General features: G+C 38.1%; 2 protein-coding genes across 2 annotated transcripts in view; both read right to left on the reverse strand.

Annotated features, from left to right (window-relative positions):
- LOC138912212 (homeobox protein invected-like) overlaps positions 1-9,679 on the reverse strand; it is a 31,541-nt gene extending 21,862 nt beyond the window's left edge. Inside the window, exon 1 of the mRNA XM_070212088.1 lies at positions 8,371-9,679. Within this exon, the coding sequence (XP_070068189.1) occupies positions 8,371-9,679 (1,309 nt within the window). The remainder of the gene's footprint in view (positions 1-8,370) is intronic.
- Positions 9,680-12,120: 2,441 nt separating this feature from the next.
- Positions 12,121-14,726, reverse strand: LOC138912450 (uncharacterized). The gene is made up of 8 exons (XM_070213335.1): positions 14,706-14,726; positions 14,511-14,635; positions 13,970-14,215; positions 13,752-13,911; positions 13,517-13,692; positions 13,302-13,458; positions 12,990-13,238; positions 12,121-12,322 (listed from the first exon to the last, which is right to left on the reverse strand). The coding sequence occupies exons 2-8, from the start codon at positions 14,523-14,525 to the stop codon at positions 12,273-12,275; spliced, it is 1,053 nt and encodes a 350-aa protein (XP_070069436.1). The 5' UTR covers positions 14,526-14,635; positions 14,706-14,726; the 3' UTR covers positions 12,121-12,272.
- Between the last annotated feature and the right edge of the window lie 661 nt (positions 14,727-15,387).

The following is a 15,387-nucleotide window of genomic DNA, read 5'->3' on the forward strand; positions in this document are numbered from 1 at the left end:
AATTAGAACTTTCCTAAGTTAACTATGCATTTATTCTTATACTTTTTAGTAGTTTTATATATAGATAGTTTACAACTGCCATTAAATGCATTTAAGACATTTCTCCCTCCTAAATACACTTCCTAATTTTTCCAATAAAAGTGTATCTTTCCTCCTAATCTTAACTACACCTTTAAACTTTCTAATCAATTAATTGATAAGTTCTTACAACGGATCTGAAACTGAAAATAGTGTCAGCTACCGAACTGAAAAATGAGTTCAATTAAGGTTGGCCGACCGCAAATTCAACTTGATCAGATCAGCGATCTACTGAAATATTTAAATCGCATATCGAGTAGGTAGACATGACCACAACTGGAATCGGCCGGGCTTATAAGCTCATTATTAGTGACAGAATACTGAAGCCGAGTCTGAGTGTGAGCAATAAATAAACGATTAAGTAAAAGCAACAATTCGTGTGTGTGTCGGCCGTCAAGCTTAATTAGATTGCGATAGAAGCCCAGAGTTCTCGATCCGAATTATCATTGTGGCTGTGGTATAGAGCCACATATTTACGGGTACCCCTCAGCCTGCAGTCATAATAATGAGGCTTATGGGGATTATTTGTTTGTTTTGCCTGATGCATATTTGGCTGCGAGTGATTGACTGATTGACTGCCTGCCCGACCGCCTGCCCGAATGCCAAAAGGGAGACCCTGCCCCATTCCGGAACCTCCCACGTATCTCGAAATATTATTTGCCTGATGAATGAAGTCATTTGCTTGTAGAAAATATTTTGACAGCTGTAAATATGTATCTCCACACCCCGCGACGAGACGACTCGCCGTTGCCTCGTTTTCAAATTAACACAAATGAAGTTATAAAAATGATTTTTATATGCCATGCCCAAGTTATACAATATGAAATCCCAGACCCAAATGCGGAAACTTGTCTTTCATTCCATTTTAATTCAACATTTTTGTTCAGTTTCGGTTTCTGTTTCGGCTTCGGTTTGTTTTTGCCTTTGCTTTTCGGCCAACATGGGTGGTCTTTCGGGCCTAAGCTCGTTGTTGAGTTTTGATTGTTGTGATCTTGAGGTTTCTATTACATACGAAATTGAAATTTCTGAATTTTTAATATTTCTCTTTTTGTCTTTTCGCTGTTTGACGGGGCTCAAGTCAAATGATAGATAAGCAGGTCGCAGTCTATTGAGTGTGAAATTGGGCGAACCCGAGGAGGTCGGGTTGAATAATGGATAACGAAGATTTAACACTCTAACTGTCAGGTGATTAGAACTGTTTTTCTGCTTTGATTGGTACATTTACTTGGAATTTAATTAATATAATCATAAATTAGGCTATTAGGAGAAAGGAATGGCATGTTTTGTCGGCCAAAAACATTTTACTATAAAAATGAGAAGTTTAATTTTATCTTTATGCAAGTTTTATATCTTCCGTTTCGCCTCCAACATGACGCTTCTCCAACCATTTGTCATGCCCAATCTACCTCGATTTTTCACTCTATCTTAGGGTATACAGAAACAATTACAAAATGCCTGGTCAATGCCCAATTTCAGGCCATATTAACTGTTGAGCAGAAAATGCAACTGTCCGCAGCAGCAGTTTCAGTTCACATTAACCAAATGCGGTCAGCAGTCCAGTCACAGTTTAAACGACATTTTTCGCTGCTGCCGCTGTTATCGTGCCGCGGGTTTAAAAAAAGTAAAAAAAAAACATTCAGTTAGGGGCAAGGGGCGTTTGGGGCTGCGGGTCTGACAGTTTTATTACCAAGGCGCATGGCTGCTTTTTCCAGTTGCGGCAGTTGCAGTTGCCAAAGCCTTAAAAGGCGCTACTAGTTGTTGTTGTTGTTGCTGTTGCTGTTACAGTTGCTGCCGTTGCGTCGCTGTTGCTATTGTTGTTGTATGTTGCTTGTTGGTTGTGCGATAAGTTAACAGTTGAAATTAATTTTTGTCACTTCATAAATCGCCGCGTCTGATTGCCATTGCCTTTTCTACCTAACACCCATCCTACACTGAAGGAAAAACAGCCATTTAAGGACTAGAAATTAAAGTGGTGTTGCTTAATTGTTAGTATGACATCTAATACCATGGATCATGTTTAATTGAGGCATACTAAATTTACATTTAAATAATATATTTAACAATTTAACTAATTAGTTGCTTACATCCCTGTTTTTAATTATTGTATGTCTTGAACAAATATTTATTTGAAAATGATTGGAATCGTTAGTGGATAAATAGGTTATTAGCGAAGACCTACAATATAGTGGGCATATTTGCTTAAAATATGGATGTCCTACACTCAAAAAAAAAACAGCCCGAAATCGCCATTAAATCAAGAAATTCGCCATGAATTTCAGTCGATGGCGATTTACCGTATTTTTTAGAAAGGAATTTTCTAAAATTTAGAAAAAAATTTCTGAAAAGCAGAAATACTTTTCTAAAATCAAGGAAAATTGCCATAAAATTGCGAAAAATTTCCTTAAATCCAGAAAGTACTTTTCTTGAAAATAGAATTTTTTTTCTTAAAATAAGAAAGGACTTTTTTTATTTTCAGAAAATTTTATTTATTTTAATAAAATGTATACATATTTATTTTACTATTTTATTTCCTAAACAAGAAAGAGAAAAGAACATAAAAAGGATGAAAAGAAAATTATTAATATTTCCTAAACAAAAAAGGAAAACAAAACAAAAAAGATAAAAATAAGATAATAAATATTTCCTCAAGAAAAAAGAAAACAAAAAAAGATAAAAATTACATTATAAAAAGTTCCTAAACAAAAAAAAAAAGAAAACAAAAAAGATAAAAAATATTAATATTAATATTAATATTAAGTAGGTATTTAATATATTACCTATTATTAAAATTTACTTACTGCCAAATTATCAACAATACCTGAAATTGAAATTATTCCTGCAATCGAAAATAAAAATTAATATTAGAGAAGCATAGTATTTGCGGCCTGCAATAGTATGGCCTTTGCTTACCATAAATTTTCACACACTTACCAAATTTATATTTAAATTTATTTAAATTGCTTACCTATTAATTGCCTCTTAGAGGGATCGCACTTTAACTTTCTTAAATGGGCTCAACACAAACTTATTACTTTGAATGCTCATCCAAAACTGAGCACAAGGGTTCAAAATGCAGCGCAACGCAAGCAACTCTCTCGCGAGAGACTGCATTTCCAAAACAACAACGCAATAAAAGTTACAGCTACGCACAAGAAAATTCTCGATCATACGCACAAACACACATAAACATATACATACATACGCCAAAACTGTCGTCGCAACGCGCCGCGGACTAACCCCTTGTCTTCTTCTTTTTCGTTTCGAAGAAAGAGTGAGAAGCATAAAAGAAATACAAAAAGTTTTTCTTAAATCTATGGTGATTTTCTAATTCTACTTTTTTGTTTTCAAGAAAACATTTTTTTTTAATTCAGAAAAATTCTTAAAATTTAGAAAAATTTACCGTATTTTTTATGGCGACTTTCTAGATTATAGGAAGGGCTGAAGTACATTTTTCTTAATTTAATGGCGAAATCGCCATTAATTTAAGAAAACTTTTGGAGAGCAAACTAGGAAAAAACACCATTAATTTAAGAAAAAAAAATCATTTTTCTAAATTTTAGAAAGGTTTTTCATAAAATTCTGTTTTTATGGTCTTTTTTCCTAGATTCAAGAAAACAATTTCTAAAATTCAGAAAATTTTCTAAAATTAAGAAAAAATTTCATTTTATGGCGATTTTCTAAAATTTAGGAAAAAAAATTTTTTGAGTGTATACTAGCTTAAGATCTGAAATGAATATTCCAGTTTTGAGGATAGTTTTATAGATAGGTCTACATTATTTTAATATCAGTTTTTTTTCCGCTGACCATATCCAAAAACCATGTTTTTCTCGGCGTAACTTCCCTCTGAGTTATGACTGCTTTTGACCCACAAAAGTGATAGAGTGAGCGCTTAAAGCACACTCATTAAATAGTTTTCACCCATCTAACCAATCACATGGATAGAACTTTCTTAAAGTGCTCGCCAGGAAAGAGGCTAGCACATGAGCCGGTAAGTATTTTCCTCAATGGCTCAATTTGGCGGCCAAAGGGAGTGTAAGTATGTAAGTATGTAAGTTCCCCAAGTTCTCTTGAGGCGCTGGATATCGTGATTATCATATGACGTGACAGCCTCGCATATTTATGAATGCATTTGGGTCATAAACAACGTGGTTCTCGGTGTTGTTGTTGCGTTTCCAACGCAAATTGCGCACTTGAGACGTAAAATCGTTTTGGCTAAGAAACTTTTCGTGTTCCTATCATTGATTGAGTTCTTTGATGGTTGCCAATAATAATTTCAGGCTATACGCGCTCTCCCTAATTCGGGCTCAAATTGGCCCAATTGCATGCATTAAAAGATATTGTGAGTAGAGTGCAGGTATATGGGTGGATGTAATATCACCCCATTAGGATTTGATTGAATTGCCTGTTTATTTTCAGTCTCTTGCCATTTTATTTGAAATCACTTTAGGCAACCAGCGGCGCCATTTAAATTTCAATGGGAACAAGGCTGACAATCACCACCAGAGGCAAACATTTCAGTTACTAGATCAATTTAATAAAAAACACTGTTTTTCCTAAGGCGTATTATCACCTATTAGAAAATCGCTCATAACTTTTCACTTATCAAAGACCTCAGTTGACCTGCACTCAAATGCTTCTTTTGCCCCCTTCCTCACTTTTGTTTAGAGCAATTTCCTAAGTAAATTTTCCATTTAGAACATGCAAAGGCAGCGCAGGAAAGGATACTTTTCCACCAATTTTCCAACGGCAAGAGCACAGAGATGAGAAAATCGGAGGCCTCCGAGGAGGGGGGTAATTGCAGGCCGGTGTAATTGAAATTCGTTTGTTTATGTTGTCATTGTTGTTGTTTCTTCTTCTGTTTCTCTGGCGGTTCGGGACGCGTCTTCTGCGCAAATTGAAAATTACTTAATGGTTCAGTGGCGATCGCTGTCGCTGCCGTTTTCCCGCTGGCCCCGCTTTCCCGGTTCCATTTTCCCGCTTGTCGCTGTCTCAGCTACTGGTTAAATGGGCTCAAAGTGCCGGACAAATGCGAAAATTGACTTCCACCGGCTGGCAAAGGTCAGAAGGGGGTTCTTAGAAAAGTGAGGTGAGTGCTGGGAGTCTATAGGAGTTTAAAACTAATTTTTTTTATTTTTTCTTGGGGTATATGCTGATTAAAAAATAACTTGCTTAATAAATAGGCTAACATATGACTGATCTTTCATATTTTTTACTCACAAATAAATTCTTAAAAAGCAGGCTTTAGGTTTTTATAATTTTCTTTTAAGTGGTTATAACCTGTCAACTTTTTTGTGAAATAAAATGCCTTATATCCTGTAATTAAACGTAGTTCTACTGTTAAGCTGTAATTTTTTGTTCACGTTGGTTTTAATGATATACCAAAATGAGAAGGGGACTTTTTTTAAGTTTACTTTTAAATAACACTGTAATGTGCAGTAGCCCTTACAAAATAACTCAAAGGAGGCTACATATTAATTAATGGTTTCAGTTTATTCGGCTAATGTGGTTTTTGTTTAAAGCCAGTAACCATTATCCGTTCGTTCATATATTATTCCGTTTGATCATCGAATGGGTTAATGGCCATCTTGATTAATCCCCTAGATCGCATAAAATACAGCATTCATAATTGCTAGATGCAAACGGTGAATTGAACATTTGCCACACCCTCTTGTGCGCCAATAAAATCCATAAAATATGGCCTGGCAATTTTTAAGATTAAACGCAATCTTGTATCGATTATCAAAAGCTGTTCGTGGTTTTATTATAATGCCATTAATCTGCATCGAAAATGGCGCACAAAATAGACGGCACATATGTACATACGCATTACGTATTTGCAGCTCGACAGCTTCCCATATGTTTGCCATATATCATGTGGACCACAAATGGCCGTTAAATGCAATTAACTAATTTGTTGTCGAATGTACGTTTTTGGCAACTGTTTTAATCGCCTACGCGCACACGGAATACGTTGCATTAATTTGTCAAATTAACACCTTTGTTGGGGATTATAAAAACTTTTAATATTTTGTTTCCCTCACCCGCCACAGTAATTTTTCAAAAGCAACAAATTTATGACTTTTTCACTGGGCTGGCATTTTAATTCGCCGATTTTGTAGCTGACTGGGCCAAATCTCACGCTAAATCATTGTTTGCCATAGCAGCTGCAGTGGGCCACCAGCCACAAGCCAACTCCATATAGCATATAGCATATAGGCACTCCGAAAACGTTTCCGAATCGGAGGCCCAACGATAACAACGACAACGACGCCATCGCCTACAACATTCATTCAAATTATGGAACCGCACTGCGATCGAGATCTCGTTTTAGTCACGCTAAATTTATACACAAAAAAAAGAGCTTGGAAAAAAACCTAAAAATGAAACTGAGAAAATGAAAAAGCCACAACAATAAACACACCTTAAAACCCCGGAGCGAGTGAGACAGGCGACCCGGAGCGACAGGGACAGCCTGTTTGGAGAGGGAACTAAGCAACAAAAAAATCGTTTCAAGTTAATTAGCGAGCGCGACAAAACCCACCCAAAAGCGTAGATTTATGCACTCGAAATTCGTTTTTGGGGATTCAGTTACGAGACTCCCTGCCTTTGGAACCCTCTCTAAATAATTATGGGTTTGACATCCATCATTGTAATGAGTAAATTGCCAAGGAATTATACGTATTCGAGTTTATTTGGGCCAAGCTTGTAAGTTGTGGAAAATTGGGTAATATAAAAGTTTGACAGAACAATTGTTCCATTACCACGGGAAGCACTTTTGAAAACTTTGATAGTTGAATAATGGGTAAGACATTATATTTGTAAGTTATATCTATAAAACGTGTGGATAATTGGCTAAAACTGTCGTTAGAGCTTAAATGGCTGAGCTTTTTAATCTAACAAATTGCATCAAATGATACTTAATAAAGCAATTAAAGTTAACTCGTTGAAGATGAAGTAACTCTCGCAGTTATATGATCATTTATGGCTAATTCAATAATTAAATAATAGCCGAATAATTCAATTCTAGTGAGCTTTTAAACGTAATAAAATAGTGATTTATAACATCTACAATCCGTAATAAAATCTAGATTTATAAGTTCTTAAATCATTTCAATTGAGTAGAGATTCAGAAATTCTTGACAGATAAATAACTACCTTATAAAGGTAATCAACTGGCCCCCTTAAATCACTCTCAATTCACCACTTGAACCACATGATCCATGGATTTACCAGGGATTCCAGGGGACTAACCAAAAACTATCAAGGAATCTGAATTGCTTGTTCAAACAGCAATAAGACACCCCATAAACGAACTCCCCAGCATATGGAGTACACCCACCCATTCCATCCCCCCCCCAAAATGAAACCCATGAAATTATTAGGCAAACGATTACGAATTCCCTGCGGTGGCATAAACTAAATTCATGAGAGTGCCATGATTGCTGGGAGGTTGTTTTAGGGTTGCTCTCGATGGGAAGGGAAGGGGTGGTGTGTACATACGCACTCACACACGAGCACATGCAAAAAGGGGTTGGGGGCGAGGGCATAATGAGCTTAAGTTATGTTACGTAAGCCATAAGGACATGAAAACCACTCGAGCAGACACTTCAGTTCGGGGTGAGTGTTTCGCCTCCTTTTCGCTCTCACTCACTATTTCGGTGGTTGGCAAACTAATGAGCTGTGGGTTGCTGTGGTTTGGCTCTGTGGTGTCTGTCGCTTGTTTGCACAACCGCTTTATGAGCCACCACTCAACAACTCGTCTCCTCGAGTGTGTTTTTGGCTTTGGACGGGAGAGTGAGTGCTGCACTGGCACTGAAGGAAATGGCCACTAAAACATTGAGTAATTTGGGAAAAGATGAAATACCATCCTATTTTCTGCAAGCTAAATTTAAATACTTTTTAACCAAACTTAAAAGTTCTTGAGCTTCTGTATTGAGCCGTCGGATTTTGGGTTCGCTTAAAAACTAAATTTCTTAAAATTTTGCTATACAATTATAAAGTACAGTGGCTAACATGTCCATACTAAATGTTCATACCGTTATATTAAATCGTTTAATACAAAACAGATTTTTATTATATTTGATAATATTAAAAATGTATAATATAAGGTTATGAACATGTTTTCTTTTAAGGGAAAAAATCTTTAAAGCATAATTTCAGCGTTATTCAAAATATACTATAACCCCTTTAAGACTTACACACTATAATATTAACTCTTTTAACTCAAAGCACATTTTAAACACAATTTTTATAAATTCCTATTTAATTTCCTAAGAAAGAACAAGGTCTCACCTGAGCTGGGGCGATCGCTGTAGCGGGTGCAGTAGACCCACGCCGGCCAAACGATTGGAGTGCCCGAATCCTCGCCAGATTTGCTTGCCACTCCTGTGGTTCCTGCTCCTCCGGCTGGTGGTGGCGACTTGACCAGATCCACTGGTGCCACCGAGGTGTTGGTGGTGCTGCTGCTGGTGGCGGTGCTATTGGAATCATTGCTGTTGCTGCAAATGTTGGCCAGCGAACTGGAGAAGCTCAAGCTCGAATTGGCAGCGGCGTTACTTTGAGCCAGATTCAAGGGCTTTCCTGATTTCTTGGGCACCTTCAGGGGATTCCTAGTGCCATTGGCAGCTGCAGAAGTTTTACCGCTCCCAGTAATGCCGCCACCAGTAATGCCGCCACCCACATGGCCACTCAATCCACCGATTTTGGGCATCCTGGAGCCAAAGTCCGCCTTTAGGATGTTGTCTATGCTGAACTTGAGAGCGCGTTCGTGTAGGTTTTCATTGTTGTTGAGGTGATTCTGCATGTGATGATGGTGATGGACCTGGTCCCGCTGCAACAGCAGCTGCTGATGCGGATGGACTCCAGCTCCTCCTGGTCCCAGTCCCAGGGCAGTGGCCGTCAGCTGAGCCAGTGCATCCTGGCCGCTGGGCACCGTGGCTGCCGCTGCTGCCGCCATGGCCATTTGCAGCTGTTTTCCCGCTGCAGCTGCGGTAAGTGCGTTTACCCGGGCAGCGGCCATCAGATGCATCTGCTGCTTCATCAGCTCCTCGGCGTAGAGCTGTGACTTACGCAGGAACTCCTCCTGGAAGGTGCTCCCCGTGGAGGGCGGCAGCTGCTGCAGGAGCTCCTCGGGAGTCAGGGGCGGACCTTCGCTGGGCGGCAGAACGGTAGAGGTGATACTGCTACTGCTAAAAGCCGACGGTCGGTAGATTTGGCTTATCAAAAGCCGCTGCCTGGCCTGAGCTTGGGCGGACAGTGCTGCCTGGGCAGCCTGCGACTGCTCCTGGCCCACGCTCAGCACACTGGTCTCACTGCAGCAGCTGGCAGGATCCTCCAGGTCCAGATCGTGCAGGCCCTCCTCCTCGGCCTCATCCTCCTCGTCCTCTATGTTCAGCTGCTCCTCGCACTCCGCCTGCATCAGCTCCTCCTCCTCATCCCGCACTTGCGGTGAATTGCCTGGCTGAGCCAACGGCAAGGGCAGGCAATCCGGATGCATTTCACCCACTTCCTGGCCGCTCCTTCCTCCGTGGTCCTCTGCCTCCTCCAAGGAGGGAATTGTCAGCTTGAGCGGGGGCGGTCGGCTGCTGGCCAAGGTGGACATCAGTTTTCAGAGCTTGGATCTTCAGCTTAAAAGTTCACAGGGCACACCAAAAGCCGACGGCATTTCAAGGCAGCCAGAAATCATCAAAAAACCCCAACCACAAAGTGATCACTCCGATAGGCAAAAGATAGGCGCTTCCGATTCGATTGACAATTGGATTTTGGGTGATAGACTTATCGATACCGACGTTAATCCGCTCGCCCGTTAAAAACGTAACGTGCGCTGTTACGAACCGCCGACCAAGTGATTCTCTCGCGAACTGAAAGCAAAGCGAGACGGCTGCACAGCTGAGAGCGGCCGAGAGGAGAACTCTCTCTCGCTCGCGCTCTCTCCCACTCTCCATCCCGCTCTGGCTTTTCGAACATCCAATCAGCGGCTGCGGGGCGTGCCCTACGGTTGTCCCGCTCGCACGCACGGCCTGTCGCCTGTCAGTTGAGGTTATGTTAAGTGTTTGTATATTTGTTAATTAAGTGCGTCGTCGCTCGGGGAAAAAGTGAAGAAAACGAAAATAGGGATAAGAACTCCACTCCATTTCCATCTGCGCCTTGTCGTTTTGATTATGCGCTGCAGCATTTAAGTCGTAAATCTCACTCTATGTAGGCTGCCCTCTTCTTCTGCCCCTCCCTTCGGTCACCTCTTGCGGTCTGGCATCTGCAGTCCTTTTTTGCTGGCATCCTCCGTCCTGCTTTATATACCCACACACATATGGGCGGACTGGCCTGTGTGTGTACGTTTATGTACAACACATGCCACAGCTTCCCCGTCTCCCTCGCTCCTTCGTTTCTTTATACTTTTTGTTGTTGCCCCCCGATACAACGAAAATTTTTGCGCTTTTTGATGTCATTGTTGTTGTTAGCTGCGCTTTATAAATCACCACCACAATTTTTGTTGCCCCAACATCTGCCGTGATTTCATAATTGCTTTTGATGCTTTTTTGTCGCCGTTTTATTGTTTGTTGTCGTTTTGCCTTCACACATCCCATCGGACAACATTGATGATAGTTCTGCGTAAATGAATACCAATACATGTGCAATTGCATATGCTTAATCATAGGCGTAGGTTGAAAGGCATTGAAGGGGGTTGACGTGATCAGGGATCGGGGTACTGAACCTTATTTTTGTTCTAGTTCAAAAACTTCTAAAGAGTGTATCAAAATATTTAATAAGGAGTAAATAAACTCGGACCTTCAGGATCAAATGAGCTATTATCAATGTACTAGAACAAGTTCTTAGAAAAAATCACAGGTATTTCTTTGATTTCAAGTAATAAATTATATTGATTTGTATTAAATACAATGTGTAGAAACTTGAGAATCCCAAGGTAAGCTCAAGACCAAAGTGCAAAAAAATGTTTCTTATCTCTTGAATTTATTTTTTTAGCATTGTAATTAGCAAGTTTAAATTAATTTTTTTTCACAAAGTTTGGTAATATACACTCATAGAAATTTTCCGGTAAAATCGCCCTAAAAACAAGGAAAATCGCCCTAAAACGGGGGTCAATGGCGACTAGGCAACAAAATTAGGGCAAATTGCCCTAAAAATACGGGTGAATTTGTCACACATTTAGGGCGATTTTTTGTAGATCTAGGGCGATTTTTCTATTTTCAAAGCTAATTGCCCTAAAAATAGGAAATGAGACCCTTAAACTAAAGGCAGTTTCCTTTGAATCCAGGGCGATTTTTCTGGACTTATAGGCGAATTGCCCTGGAAATCGGAAAAAATACCTTTAAACTAAAGGCAGTTTTTTATAAATCTAGGGTGTTTTTCTGGATTTTAGGGCGAATTGCCCTAGAAATAAGGAAAAATATCCTAAAATTAAAGGCAGATTTTCATAAATCTAGGGCGTTTTCTGTGGATTTATAGGCGAATTGCCCTAAAATATGTAAAATGCTCCCCAAAATTTCACGGCCATTTTTCATTAATAAAAATACGATTTCAATATATTTTTTTTTGTTTTTTCTTTTTATATTTTTGTTTGTTGTTATTTACACAATTTATAATTGTTGTATTACTACTTATAATATTTTATTTTCTACTTATTCTTATTGCTAAAACATTGCTATTTACATTGCTAATTACATTGATCTTAAAAATAATGCTTAGGCTTTATGTATTTTTTGGTCATTAGCATGTGTGCTTCCGCCGGAGGAAATTTTAAGTCTTTTAAATTTATTACGCTAAATACTGAGTGTTTAATAATTTCATAGCTAGTTAAATGACTATCATATTTAACTTCTAATTCCATACATAGAAATAATAATTTATTTTGGATTGAGCAGATTTCTTTTATTTCAAATGCTTTAAAATCTGGTTCGTAGCCATATAAAATGAAACCTATTTTGTAAATTATGTTTCGCAGCTTTGCTTATACATGGCAAGTTATATTTTCAGTACTTGAAATAAAGTTAGCAATTTCATTGCTGTACAAGGAACTATGGCTGAGGCACCCCGATTTGCTTAAAACTACATCTTGGACTTCAAAAGTGTGCACAAAATCCGCAAAGTTTATGCACATTTTCTTGGCCAAAGAGAGAATAACATTTTTACGAGATGTTATATTTTTGGTGTAAGTTTTCAATCTCTTATGATTTGCCTCAAATGGAAATGTCCATAAGTGCTTGACTGGCCCTGACTCTTGAACGATCTGGAAGTAATGGTTCAGAAAATGGTGTTTGGGTTTTAGCGAATCATTAAACAGAACGGTGTACTCCCTATTGTGAAACTGTATGCATTCTTTTAAAGACTTTAAGTCTGCTGTCGTGTACTCAGAATATGTAATATGATAATACAAATAATACGATAAAAATTTAATACCTGAACTAATACCTAAGTCAACTTAAAAAAATGTGATAAATGTAAATTAAAACCTATGCCAAAAATAAAAAAAATAAGATAAATGCAACTAAAAACTAAACTTCAAAATATGTCAAAAAATAAAAAAAGAAGATAAATTAAACTAAAAACTAAACTTCAAAATATGTCAAAAAATAAAAAAATAGAGAAATGCAACTAACATCTAAACTTCAAAGTATGTCAAAACAGAAAAAAAATATAATAAATGGAAACTAATATCTAAAATATTTACAGTTTTAAATTTCGATAGTCGTTCAAGAGTTCCGAAAGGGCTTTACTTTTCTTATCTGACTCTAGGTTAATCTCGAAAAACAGTTTTTGTATCAATGTCCATACCAAAGCACATTCTGGTGGGAACTCGAGGTTCAAAACAAAAAATATTTTAAAACACACCTCAATGCTTTTCAATAAACTTGGCATTTTATAAAAAACACCTGAGAGGTAAATTGCAAATTCACCAAGGTCATACGGGGTCGATCCCACGGCGCAGATAAATGGCTGCAGTTTCTGCTTTCCGGTGTAGTAGTTTTCCGTTAATGCCTTTAAATGGGTCTGCAGTTCACCAACAGTAGCCTTCCAAACCAGGAAACGGCTTCGCGAGTCTTCAATGGTGAGCTTCGCGCTCTTGCTCCCGCCGTCCTTTTTTGTTCTGGTTGTTGGCACCAACACTGCGTGGATCGCAAGCCACAATAAAGTTGATTGTATGTCTATTTAAATTGGAAAAGTCTAATTATTGAATGGGAATAGAAAAAAAAACAAAAAGCACATACCTTCGGAGTTGTTTTCCAACGATTTGAGCAGGTTTATTGTCTGTAGCTCCTTTACCTTCCCTCTTAAAAGGGGAACAATTTTTACCTTGAAGTCGTCCCACTTCTTCGAAAAGAGGTTTGCGGAAGCTGGATGTATTAGCTCGAAGTCGTTCTCGATCTAAATTATTTACTTATGTTAGGAAAAAACGATTTTACAAAAGTCTTTTAGAGCTTACCAGGTTATATCCAAAGGATTGAGATAAAATTGGAAACTCTTCAAATACCTCGAGAAGATTGGCATCCGACTTGAGAAAATCGCATCTCCATTGAAATGTGGAGTTCCAGTGGGTTATTACAGACTCGAATGGCTCAATATTAAATTTGAGCCAATTCAAGGCCAACTCGACTTCATCTATTATTTATCAATATATGAAAGTTAACATGTAAGCACTACAAAGGTAAATTACTTACCTTGTATAGGAGGCAATTGCAGATTTGGACACTCGTTTTCCTTAGTTTTCGGAAGAAGTTTTCGGCTTTTCGCACTGCTATACCGGGCTTTAATGTTGTAATAGTGGCTGTACAGTAAGCCGCATGGTTTCTTTCCTTTGATTCTTAAGAAGTATGTGTCCTAAAAAGTTACCAAAATGTTTTACTTTAATATTTTTAACTGTGTTACATTTACTTACAGCCGTCTCAGACTCAAAAAGTTCCGCAATTTGGTTGGCTATGTCCTCCAACAAATTTTGCCTTGCCTTAAACTCTTTTCCGAGTAAATATTCGCATATTAGAGAACTTAAATCTTTTCTTAATTGGGAGCTAAGAGTTTTAAGTTCTGAAAAGTGCTTGAGAATTAGCTTCCCTTTTCTGCTTTTTGCTATAATTCGAGGTACGCAAACACTTCTTTCGGGATCCGTAATAGCCTTAACGTCGTCCTTTTAAAGAAAACAAATTTTTAGATATGATTTTAAAAATGCACAACCAACACACACAATTTTCATTTAGCGTGCGATTGCATTTACTGCAACTTCTAGAAAAAAAACCGACAAACAAATTTCGACCGCTGACAATATGACGCATTAGAAATTTGGGGGTTGTTTTTGAATATGCATTTGTGCATGCGGTATAGATATATATGTATGTGTGTGTTCTGTTGCATCATCTTTTTGACTCAAACACTGTTTACATATGCACATACATACATATGTATACTCTTATTAATTTTCTTACTTTGTTTTGCCACATTTCCAATTTTTTAAAAAATTCTACTGCTGGGCCGACTAGCTCCACAGGAATTTCACCTCGTAGCTGCTCCCAAGTCAAATTTTTTAAAGTTTCAATGCTGAATTTTCGTTCTGTTACAGATATGTAAATTCAATAACTTATTGATATTCAAATTGCACATTTATATATGTATGTACTTACCAGAAAAAATTCCAGAGAAAGCATCGCCTCCCAGGTCCTTTAATACCGTTTCCATTTTTTTACTTTCTCACAAACAAATAGTTACTCAAAAACACGTCATTCACTTCCAAGCGTCCGAAAAATTGTGACAAAGGCTAGACAATGCAACTCTTTCTACCCACACCCTTGCCACTGCAACGGACGAAAAGTAGCAAAGAAGAAGAAAAAGGTCCGACCTAATATACACACACATTCACTTGTTTTGACCTGTCAACCACACACACATACACACATGCATTACATATGTATCCATTAACTGCGTCTTAAAATTTCGTCTGACTCTTCCTTGTTTTTAGGGCAATTTCAGAACATTTTTTTTGCTATTTTGTTCAACGTTTTAGGGCGATTTCGCCATAAAAAGAAGGAATAACTTTTGGAGTCGACTCATAAAAATTCGCCCTAAAAAACAGGACAAATTTACCTTTTTGAAAAAACTAACCCTAAAAAATATTTTCCATGGCGATTTTTCGTATATTTAGGGCTAGCCACCCGTATAATAAGAAAATTTTCCGTAGTTTTAGGGCGACCTCGGTTTTAGGGCGACTTTTCTAGTATTTAGGTAAAAATTTCTATGAGTGTATATCTCCAGTTTACCCATGAGTGCCCTTACTACCACCCCTGACAAATGGACATGCGTATGCTT

Source organism: Drosophila takahashii, chromosome 2R, assembly GCF_030179915.1.
Source record: "Drosophila takahashii strain IR98-3 E-12201 chromosome 2R, DtakHiC1v2, whole genome shotgun sequence".
NCBI lineage: Eukaryota > Metazoa > Arthropoda > Insecta > Diptera > Drosophilidae > Drosophila > Drosophila takahashii.

Coding starts and splice junctions, on each gene's coding strand:
- LOC138912450 (XM_070213335.1), bottom strand. Junction 13,459..13,516: donor AATCCTTTGGATATAACCTG/GTAAGCTCTAAA, acceptor TAAATAATTTAG/ATCGAGAACGACTTCGAGCT. Junction 13,239..13,301: donor GTTGGAAAACAACTCCGAAG/GTATGTGCTTTT, acceptor CAATTTAAATAG/ACATACAATCAACTTTATTG.